Consider the following 12,213-nt stretch of genomic DNA (forward strand, 5'->3'; position numbering starts at 1 on the left):
GCGAGAACAAGCCTTGTTCTCAAAACTAGTACAGCCTTCTGTACACAGACACCTCCCAGCAGCCATGCCCATTCCCACCTCCCCAGCACGCTCATATTCTCATAAAAAACACGGGGCAGGCGGTCCTGAGCTCCAGATTCCCATGCCAATCAGAGGGCATGGGAGGCGGAGCTACAGCGTCTTACACGGCCACGGCTCCCATGCCTGTGAGCGCTGACGGCGTCTCCCCGCAGGGATGTAGTCCCAGTGGTGGGAGCATGCACGGAAGACCCCTTCAGAACAGCTGTGCAGAAGGGGCACCCATCTGGGAGAAGGACAGGAAGTGGGTAAAACGGACCCCAAAAAAACACATTTCAAAACAAAAATGAAGTAAAAGGTTAGTGAACACATAGTTACATAGTTGGTGAGGTTGAAAAAAGACACAAGTCCAACCTATGTGTGTGATTATGTGTCAGTATTACATTACATATCCCTGTATATTGCGGTCATTCAGGTGATTATCTAATAGTTTCTTGAAGCTATCAATGCTCCCCGCTGAGACCACCGCCTGTGGAAGGGAATTCCACATCCTTGCCGCTCTTACAGTAAAGAACCCTCTACGTAGTTTTAGGTTAAACCTCTTTTCTTCTAATTGTAATGAGTGGCCACGAGTCTTATTAAACTCTCTTCTGCGAAAAAGTTTTATCCCTATTGTGGGGTCACCAGTACAGTATTTGTAAATTGAAATCATATCCCCTCTCAAGCGTCTCTTCTCCAGAGAGAATAAGTTCAGTGCTCACAACCTTTCCTCATAACTAATATCCTCCAGACCCTTTATTAGCTTTGTTGCCCTTCTTTCTACTCGCTCCATTTCCAGTACGTCCCTCCTGAGGACTGGTGCCCAGAACTGGACAGCATACTCCAGGTGCGGGCGGACCAGAGCCTTGTAGAGCGGGAGAATTATCGTTTTATCTCTGCAGTTGATCCCCCTTTTAATGCATGCCAATATTCTGTTTGCTTTATTAGCAGCAGCTTGGCATTGCATGCCATTGCTGAGCCTATCATCCACATACTACATTACCTTTTAAAGAAGCAGGATTATGAAAAAGCCGAGGGTTTAGTATCACTTTAAGCCTTTAGAACCACTTTACGTTGAGTTGATGAGGACACAATATGCCACAATGGAAGCTTTTTACAGGTTTGTGATTACTAAAAATCGAATAGCTTTGCTTTCACTTGCGTGATTATTTGTCAACAAGACCATCCAACTGCTCAGGAGCTATCAAGTCAAACAACCAATGTCCCTGTGTCATTTTAAATGCCGCCTGGGACTCAAGTAGTTAAAATGCGGCAAAGGAAAGTAATTGGCAGAGGAACTACAAATCGGACAGATCATCACACCAGGACCGGAAAGTTATGTAATTATGGAAAGGCGGCTTTCTATCACTGCTGAAAACATTAGTTTTGGGTGGATTAGATTTTGTAATGTGTTTTATGATCATTCATACGTTTTTTTTGTTAAATTATCAGTGTCTTTTCTTGCAAAATTGATATTTTAACTTTTTTTTTTCTTTCTTTTTAGACAATGACGAGTACAGGCCGCCAGTGTGGAAATCTTACTGTAAGTATTCCATTGAGATATCAATCTGTATATTGAAAAATGTTGCTACAGTGAAACACATTGAAAAGAACATGTTGAAATATTTGCTGATAAGTGTTCATAATTGGTGTGGGGATGCTGTCATTTTGATGTAATCCTAGAAGAAGCCAGAAAGACTGCAGAGCCCAACGCTGCTTCTGGCTTTTTAACCAGTGGGAATTCTATCCTGTTTCCCCATTAACCTAAAATATGATTGTAAACGTCAGCTTTGTTTTCAAGGCTGCCTGGATGTAAAAACCACCATCATACAGTTGTACTCAAGTTTGCATACTCTTGGAGAATTGATAATGTACCATTTTTGAAAAAGCAAAACACAATTCTTTTATTTTTTTTATTTTGTAACTGTAGGTCATAACAGATTGGCACAATCATAAAAAAAAAAACAAAAACATGGCAGCAAGTAAACAAATGAAATTACCCCTGTTCAAAAGTCTGTGTATCCTTAGTTCTTAATACTGTGTATTGCCTCCTTTAGCATCAATGACAGCATGCAGTCTTTTGTAATAGTCGTTTGAGGCCCCAAATTCTTGCAGGTGGTATAGCTGCCCATTTGTCTTGGCAAAATGCTTCCAGGTCATGCAAAGTCTTTGGTCGTCTTTCATGAACCGAACTTTTGAGATCTTCCCAGAGTGTGTCGATGTTATTAAGGTCAGGAGACTGCAATGACCACTCCAGAACCTTCACCTTTTTTTTTTTTTTCTGCTGTAATCACTGGAGGGTCAACTTGGCCTTATGCTTAGGCTCATTGTCGTGCTGGAAAGTCCAAGAGGGTCCCATGCACAGCTTTCATTCAGAAAAATGTAAATTGTTTGCCAGTGTTCTGATAACATGCCGCATTCATCTTGCCATCAATTTTCAGAAGATTCCTCATGCCTGTAGTGCTCACCCCCACACCCCCCTACAAACATCAGTGAGCCATGATCCGTGCCCTTTTTAGTATCAATGCCAAAATGTCACGATTTCTGCCAGGGTATGCTAACTTTTGATTACAACTGTATACTGTATTGTTCCATGATTACAAACAATGCTGCTTTTTAAAATGTTACTAAACCCAGTAATGATGAAATCAGTTAATCTGCCCCCCCCCACAGTGCCCACAGCTTATAAATCATCTTTTTACATAAAAATACTGCCACTATATACCTTTTTGGCTGATCTGTATACCACGGTCACATGATGATAAACTGCAGGGTCTGCCTGAGTGCTGAGGAGATTTCCACTATAGCCTGTGTCCTCATGCTGTTATGGGAGGATCATCCATCAATCAAGATGTGACATCCCACCCACTGTGTTCTTTTTTTAGTTACTGGGCATGGAGGAGGGAGGGACTGGGCTGCATTTAGGATCTGTATACATGCCCACATGCCTGATGTCAATATCATGTGACCTGGCTAGCTCTGATCAACAAGGAAATGTTCTCTCCAGCAATAGAGACCAAACTGAGCATGTGCAGCAGTACTACCCTTACTGTGTCTTATCTGGCCTTGCCAAAAGAGACCCTGCAGGAGGGGGAGGATCTGTCCATACAGGATCAAAGAGCCTTTGTACACAATGCAGAAGATTAACCACTAAAGTTCCACAGTGAGTATAACAAGCATGCTATTCTGCACATACAGACAGATTTTACTGTTGTGGGTTTAGTAATGCTGCATCACTCATGATTATTAAGCCATTACAAAGGCTTTAGGTGCTTCTTATCGGACAGGAGGCTATTATGACTTATTGGAAAATGCTCCTCCACTGGGTGCCCAACGTCTTCTGTGTAGAAGGAATGAAAATATCAGCTTTTGGTAGGGATTGCGATGCATGCCAGTACTCCCCCACCCATCTGTTTCAAGGAGTTATCTCCTTGTCTATGAGCAGCCTTACTATTGGCAAATAAAATGGGTTTGTAGATAACAGGAATACATACCTCCCAACTGTCCTTGATTTTGAGGGACTTTCCCTGATTTGGAGCAATGTCCCTCATTCCTTCTCAATTGTCCCTCATCTTAGTCTGATCTATATAGTTGTATATAAAATGCACTTTTTATCTTTCAAAAAGTGTTTCCCAGTGCTAAACCTTTCATCCAATTTCTAAATTGCTGCATTTGTACATTTTTAAAAGCCAATATAAAGGAATAGTAGTGGTAAAAAAAAGCACTTGTGGATTTCATTAACTTTTTTGGGGGTTAATTCTCCTTGTCCCTCATTCCCATCTCAAAATGTTGGGAGGTATGGGAATATCTGTCAGGTGTTCCTAACACATCTTCAACACATTGGCTACTGATGTGTATCAAAAAGTATCTGTCTGTTTCCCCCTGTTTTCCCTGCTGCAGGTTTTTCCTTTGACCCCCCCATGCCACTATAGGACATGGGAGGGGGGGGGGGGGAGTTTAAAGCCACAGCATTCTGGGGGGGGGGGGGGGGGGCGGGGGTGTTTCGGGGAGTTGAAAGCCACAGCATTCCCTGGGGGTCGGGTAGTTGAAAGCCACAGCATTCCGTGGGGGATACAGACACCCGACACCCCCAGAAAGTGTTGAATGCCAATTAGTTTTAGGCTGGCTGTACACTAGTAGAATTTTGTTTGAAATTTTTTGTTTTAAGAATGTTTGTTTGTTTTTTTTCTTCTAATTGTAAAAAGTTAACAATAACGAAGGGGGAGTATAAAAAATTATATATTTACTGTACATCTTCCAAAATCAGGCCATATTCTCTTTTGCATGCAGTAACCAAGATTCCGTGTTAGGTGCATCAATCTGATACAGAAAATAGTCATATGTCATATACAGTGCATCCAGAAAGTATTCACAGCGCTTCACTTTTTCAACATTTTGTTATGGTACAGCTTTATTCAAAACTGGATTAATGTCATTATTTTCCTCAAAATTCTACAAACTATACCCCATAATGATAACATGAAAGAAGTTTGTTTGACATTTTTGCAAATTTATTAAAAATAAAAAAAAACAAAACAAAAAGCCCATGTACATAATAAGTATTCACAGCCTTTGCTCAGTACTTTGTGGAAGCACCTTTGGCACCAATTAGAGCCTCCAAGTCTTTTTAAGTATGATGCTACAAGCTTGGCACACTTATTTTTGGGCAATTTCTCCCATTCTACTTTGCAGGACCTCTCAAGCGCCATCAGGTCGGATGGGAGCGTCGGTGCACAGCCATTTTCAGATCTCTCCAGAGATGTTCAGTCGGGGTTCAAGTCTGGGCTTTGGCTGGACCACTCAAAGACATTCACAAAAAGTGTCCCGTAGCCACTCCTTTTGTTATCTTGGCTGTGTGCTTAGGGTCGTTGTCCTGTTGGAAGATGAGCCTTTGCCCCAGTCTGAGGTTCAGAGCGCTCTGGAGCAGGTTTTCATCAAGGATGTCTCTATACATTGCTGCATTCATCTTTCCCTCAACTCTGACTAGTCTCCCCACAGCATGCTGCTACCACCATGCTTCACTGTAGGGATGGTATTGGCCAGGTGATTAGTGGTGCCTGGTTTCCTCCCAGACATGACGCTTGCCATTCAAGCCAAAGAGTTCAATCTTTCATCAAACCAGAGAATGTTGTTTCTCACAGTGTGAGAGTCCTTCAGGTACCTTTTGCCAAATTCCAGGAGGGCTGTCATCTGCCTTTTACTGAGGAGTGGCTTCCGTCTGGGCACTCTACTATACAGGCCTGATTGGTGGAGAGCTGCAGAGATGATTGTTCTTCTGGAAGGTTCTCCTCTCTCCACAGAGAAACACTGGAGCTCTGTCAGAGTGACCATCGGGTTCTTGGTCCCATCCCCGACTAAGGCCCTTCTCTCCCGATAGCTCAGTTTGGCTGGGCGGCCCTCTCTAGGAAGAGTCCTAGTGGTTCCAAACTTCTTCCATTTACGAATGATGGAGGCCACTGTGCTCATTGGGACCTTCAATGCTGCAGAAACTTTTCCGTACCCTTCCCTAGATCTGTGCCTCCTGTCTTGGAGATCTACAGACAATTCCATGGACTTCATGGCTTGGTTTGTGCTCTGACATGCACTGTTAACTGTGGGACGATATATAGACAGGTGTGTGCCTTTCCAAATCATGTCCAGTCAACTGAATTTACCACAGGTGGACTCCAATCAAGTTGTAGAAACATCTCAAGGATGATCAGTGGAAACAGGATGCACCCAAGCTCAATTTTGAGTGTCATGGCAAAGGATTTGAATACTTATGTACATGGAATTTTTTTTTTTTTTTTTTTTTTTTTTTTTTTAAATTTTTAATAAATTTGCAAAGATTTTAAACAAACTTCTTTCACGTTGTCCTTATGGGGTATTGTTTGCAGAATTTTAAAATAAATAATGAATTTAATCCATTTTGGAATAATACTGTAACAGAACAAAATTGAGGAAAAAGTGAAGCGCTGTGAATACTTTCTGGATGCACTGTATGAACCCCCCAGCTAACAATACTGAAGTCACGGTTATCAGTCCATAAGTAACTCAGATGTTGAAAAAATTTCTAACTTGCGTGCAGCTTGTTTTCACTTAGTAAATTGCCACTTTTAGGGCTCTTTCACACGAACGATCCGTTCAGGTCCGCCTGTCAGTTTTTTTTAGGCCGACCTGACCGGATCCTCCATAGACCTCTGTAGAGCGTCGAATGTCAGCGGCATCCGACCCGCTCCGATCCGAAAAAGTGTAACGGAGGAAAAACCTACTTTTCCATCTGTTATCGGATCGGATGACAACGGACTCTACGGTCCGTCGTCATCCGATCCCCCATAGGGGAGAGCGGCGCTCTGACAGGTCCGTCGCTGCACAGTGTGCAGCGACGGACCTGTCATCTGCCTGCTCAGCGGGGGGGTCGCAAGCGGATGTTCACGGGGCGGATCATCATGGATCTGTCCCGTGTGAAAGAGCCCTTAATGCATCTGTTTGTAATGTGCACATAAGTCAGTGGTCCAGGCTGTGTGCAGTATTGGTTTTCTAGTAATTTTAATATTTTAATTTTAATATTTTCCACTGATATGCTATCCATCTAGTATGCAGATAGCGTTTGAAATGGAAGGTTGTTTAGACTGTGCAGAGCATGTTTTTTTTCTTATCTTAGAAATATGTAAAGCCACACTTGTATGTTTTATTCAGTGTATCAGCTGCAGCAAGAGGCGCCGCATCCTCGAAGAATTACCTGCACACAGGAGGTAGGTAGTCATGCTGTGATACATCAGTAAATTACATATTTCCCTTGTTAAAGAAAAATCTATTTACCTCTTGAATCTTTGAAATGCTCTATAATCTGATTGTAGCTACCCTGTGTATGGAGTGGAAACCACTGAGAGATATCACTAAGCGGATGGGATAGTGGAAGTGGTCATATGAGAGTTTAAGATGTTAATGTATGCGGTCAGTTGTGTCTGTATATAAAAAAGGTGTTCAAACCAGGCCCTCAAATACACCACTCAGCACCAGGACAAGATGCTGTTTCGAGTACAGAAAACAGTTAAATAAATATTTAAATACTGCCCAATATGCTAATATGCAAAAAAAGGCAGGAAAAGCAGCCGTTTAAAAAATTGCTACATAAATGTAAAAAAACAGTAGTATAAAATAATCTTAAAACCAGACTAAAATATCACACTAAACAGCGCTATTGTTGAGCAAACTAAAGTATACATGTGGCCAACAACACATGAAGGAAAAAATCCTTTTTTTTTTTTTTTTTTTTTTTTTTTTTTTTTTTTGAAAAAAGTCCTTTCCCTTAAAAAAAGTGATGAAAAGTTCAGAGTATAGTTCATAAAGTGTTCAATAGGTGATCATGAAAATAAGTCACAGCGTGCACCTTCCACCGGTCAGTCCAAATTTCACCCAGTGCGAACACTCTCCCCTTAGGGGGTTAAACTCACCAGAGCTAGATATTAAATGAGCATCCAAACATAGGGAAAACACATCAACGTCACCAGCTGCTGTCACCACCACTCCAGAGGGATCTCAAATGCTCAGGGCTCTGTCTGTAGAGTTGCCACCTCATCCCTTTAAACCCGAACACTTAGCGCTGTTTAGTGTGATATTTTAGTCTGGTTTTAAGATTATTTTATACCACTGTTTTTTTTTACAGTTGTGTCTGTATGATTATCTTGTGAGCATTGTTCAGATCTTACAGAAACACGTGTACTCACATTTTCCCTGGGTGGCAGACTTAGCTTACAGCAAAATGAATTTGTCATATACAGTATAGTTCTGAAAAAAAAAATTGTAAAGCAGTCTGGGAATGACTCTGTTGTGACCCAAACAGGAGTTCTCTCTTTAACAGATTACCAATAATAGGTTATTGAATGGACTAGTGTGCTACAGCGATGCCTGAATGGAAACTGAATGTGTGCGTCTCAAGGTTTACTTTTTAAGTCCTTAACAGACTGCATTATGATACAAATGTTGCAATGCTGTATTAAAATTCTTACATTAATATACATTATTTTTTCAATTGCATTTATGCCCATTGGACTTTGATTTAAGGGGATATCTCACAAAGGGAAATACATGCGTAAGAAACCTCTGAGGGATATGGTCATGCTTTCACTTCTAGCAGCACCCACTGTCCTCCTAGTGAGACTGAATAGGTATGCCTTGATTGGAACACATGACTCAGAAGTCAGAGATGGCAGAGAATGTTTTTTTTTATCTGGTAAAATCTTTTTTTTGAAATTTTATAACAGGTGTATACAACAGTAAACCGCACATAGCAGAAACAAATAAACCGGTTACAATAAGAACTGAACCAGCCTATATCAAAACATGAAGAAGGGAAAAAAAAAAAAACATACTACATTTGCCCAAACAGAACATGCATATTTCATGAACCTCCAGCAGGAGGTGGATTTATAGCTATGCTGCGTGATGATGCCTCCTTTTCAACCATATGAGACAATACATTCATTACAATTCCCAAATCCCTCCACCTCTCCTCGTCAGGAAAATTAAGTTCCATAAGAGCACTCATCGGATTATAACATTATAATGGGACAAGTCGATAAAACCCCCCACCCCAGAAATACACTCCCCTCAGCTATTCAGCCATGAACAGATAATATATACACAGGGATTTAATCAGAAACTGTGTCTGTAGATATGTAGGTACTTACACTTTAATTATTTTAAAAAGATTTTCTCAGAATAAAAAAAAAAAAATATTTAACCTGCCCTTTTGTGTTTGAAATGTATCCTTTGTAATTTACTTTTTTAAACTAATATCCTACCTCTGTACTAATTCAGATACATTGGGTTATGCTGTTGCCTTTAGGAGATTGGACATAAAAATAAAGCTCTAATATACATTGTATAACCCCCTCCCACTATGCCCAGTTTTTATAAAATTATATAATTATTATGGGGTTTTTTTTTTTTGTTTTTTTTTTATAGTGTCCTAGGAGACTAGATGTCTTCTCTACTCTGAGAAAAGCAAAAGCCATTCTTTACTTTTTGCCAAGATCAGATGATCCTCGGCATTACCACAAAGGCCATGCTGTGAGAAATATATATACATAAAAACCAGCGCTCGCAATTAGTGAGTGATAGAATATTAATCGGACTAGCCTGTTGCAGCAGCAGAAACAAAAAGTGCTAGACTTTGAGTAATATATATAACCAAAAAACTGCGCTGGCAACGAGAAATTATATGGTAAAAATGAGAACGTGTCAAACCAAATGAGAACCCAAATGCATAAAAAAAATGTGGGAACAAAATAAATAAAATGTTGATATCAAAGATAAATGAGGTAGGATATATACCTAGCACACCACACTATGCATATAATGAAACATGCACAAAAGCGTTAAAAAACATAACTCATGATAGCATGTATAAAGTGTACATAACATACATGTGCAACAGTGAAGTGATATGGGTAGACCTATCACTGCCCCAAAACCAAAAAATGAGATAAGGGTGTGAGCATATATAAAGTGTACATAATATACATGTGCAACAGTGAAGTGATAAGGGTAAACCTATCACTGCCCCCAAAATCGAAAAAATTGGATATGGGTGTGAGTGCTCACCTATTTTAACAAACACCAATATAAATGACACTGATGGGATCTTCTGAAAAGATGCTGCATGAATTAATAAAAAAGTCACCAATAACAAAGGTTACAAACTAGAGGTGTTAGGTTGGATGGCAAACTTCCATAGCGGAAACAGTTTCCGCTATGGAAGTTTGCCATCCAACCTAACACCTCTAGTTTGTAACCTTTGTTATTGGTGACTTTTTTATTAATTCATGCAGCATCTTTTCAGAAGATCCCATCAGTGTCATTTATATTGGTGTTTGTTAAAATAGGTGAGCACTCACACCCATATCCAATTTTTTCGATTTTGGGGGCAGTGATAGGTTTACCCTTATCACTTCACTGTTGCACATGTATGTTATGTACACTTTATACATGCTATCATGAGTTATGTTTTTTAACGCTTTTGTGCATGTTTCATTATATGCATAGTGTGGTGTGCTAGGTATATATCCTACCTCATTTATCTTTGATATCAACATTTTATTTATTTTGTTCCCACATTTTTTTTATGCATTTGGGTTCTCATTTGGTTTGACACGTTCTCATTTTTACCATATAATTTCTCGTTGCCAGCGCAGTTTTTTGGTTATATACATGCTGTGAGAAAGAAACTGAAATCACTCTCTTTGACACCTGTGTGTAACGTGAGAGTAAGCCGCAGAGCACTATACAGTTCCAAGGCTACAGAACATTCTTCTGGTGGAACCCTATACCTGAACACCTCTGGGAGGGCGAAGTCTATCTCGCTTGGGGCATATCCCCTGGATCCTTCCTCTCTATCCTTAGCAAGTCTGTGTAAGAACCCCAGGGCCTCCCAAGACTTCAGTGAGCACGGTAGTGTTTTTTACTTGCTGTGGTTCTTGCACTAAGAGGTTAACAGCTAAGTTCACCTTTTATACCATGCTACACCCATATTTAGAGTGTAACATAGTGTCAGGACACTCCCCTCACAGGATTACATGGGTGGTTCTTCTCAGTGGCTCAGACGCTTTTTATACATTTAGCACAGTTGTAAATAAACTACAGGTACTGTCTGCCACCACATCAGAAGGACTTGTAGCTCTTAATAGAATACAGGTGTGGTGATTACCGTACTCTGGCCCACTATCACTTTCAGCTTTCAGGAAGAGTCTGCAGAAGCCCGTGTATTGCACCACAATCCACTGATGGTTTGCAGGCTCGTATGCAAAAAAATAATAAAGGCTCATTTTTGTTCTGCAAAGATGGCTGCATTTATTTATTTTTGCAAAAGGTAAACACTTTAACATCCGGGCAGAGAAACCTTTGGTCACAGAACTGGCCGCTGATGAGAGATCGGTACCATATTTTAGTTTTTGCTCAGTAGCACCTTTTACTGAGTCTGCACAGGCTATTTGGCTTTACTGCTCCTCCATGTGAGTCTCCTTCAGGTTGTCAACTGTAAATATATGTGCCATGTACTGGCGCACGTGCGGACCTATCTGCCCTCCTGTCATCTTCTCTCTGAGCACCCCCTCCTTGATCCTCTGGATGTTTGCCTTGGGCTCCCTGCTGCCTTTAAGTAACAAGGTCACAGGCTGAATTAATCCTTCCTTCTTCACCAGAGTACTCTTTGTGTGCAATCCTTCACTTGCATACTTCTATGGTGGATCATAAGCACACAGTCAGCGGTCCTGTGGTCCTTGCCTGTATACAATTCCCTAACAGTGCCATAGGGGTCTTGTAGAGTCCTTCCTAAAAAAAAAAGACCTGAAACCATAGCCCAGACCAGTGTCCCTTGCTTGAGTCACAACACTCCCTAGTCTTCCTTCCCTAACTCTATCAGTAGTGGCTCCTTCCTCTGTCCTATTTAAAGCATAATTCTCTGCTATTATTATATCTGCGTTAAAGGGGTGAACTTTAGCCATGTCATCATACTCCGATCCCAGGGAGGGCTGCAGTGCTTCCACGCCTTCTCCCCTGGAGTCGGTCTCTGATTTCCCAAGGGCTGCAGCTGCTTCTACTTTAGCTCAGAATGAAGAGGACTGTACCCTATCCTTCTCTGAGGAGTTCTTTACAAGGAGGAGTCTAAGTTTGCAGACATTATTTATTATTATTATTATAATACAAGATTTAAATAGCGCCAACAGTTTGCGCAGCACTTTACAATGTTAGATCACAGTACAGTTACAATACAATTCAATATAGGAGGCATCGGAGGGCCCTACTCGTAAGAGCTTACACTCTAAGAGACATATGTATATATAAATCAGTGTAGTGCAGCAAAATAAAATATATTAAAATAAATAATTCATAATACCCAAAAACTAACAATAAGTGAATAATTGAACAGTCCTCAAGTGAACAAGTGAAAATTCCTCCGTGAATTCAATATACTGCTTCAGTGTATCCAAAAACAGTCAATAAATAAATAACAATGTAAACAGTCCCCTGTAAATAAAATTCCTCCGTGAATTCAATATTCTGTTTCAATGTATCCAGTGACTGAACTTTTGGGGCGCAAGCACCGCCGGCATGCGGGTTTGAATGAGAGCCGTTCTCCCAGCGATCGTGGAGGGAACAGCAGGCGGTCGGATT

The 12,213-nt window shown here is 40.7% G+C and overlaps 1 protein-coding gene across 1 annotated transcript in view; it reads left to right on the plus strand.

Moving 5' to 3' along the window:
• CHN1 (chimerin 1) overlaps window positions 1–12,213 on the plus strand; it is a 194,131-nt gene that overhangs the window by 33,769 nt on the left and 148,149 nt on the right. Inside the window, exons 3-4 of the mRNA XM_073633857.1 lie at window positions 1,562–1,600; window positions 6,736–6,791. Of these exons, the coding sequence (XP_073489958.1) occupies window positions 1,562–1,600; window positions 6,736–6,791 (95 nt within the window). The remainder of the gene's footprint in view (window positions 1–1,561; window positions 1,601–6,735; window positions 6,792–12,213) is intronic.

This window comes from Aquarana catesbeiana, linkage group LG06 (genome assembly GCF_042186555.1).
Source record: "Aquarana catesbeiana isolate 2022-GZ linkage group LG06, ASM4218655v1, whole genome shotgun sequence".
Taxonomy (NCBI): domain Eukaryota; kingdom Metazoa; phylum Chordata; class Amphibia; order Anura; family Ranidae; genus Aquarana; species Aquarana catesbeiana.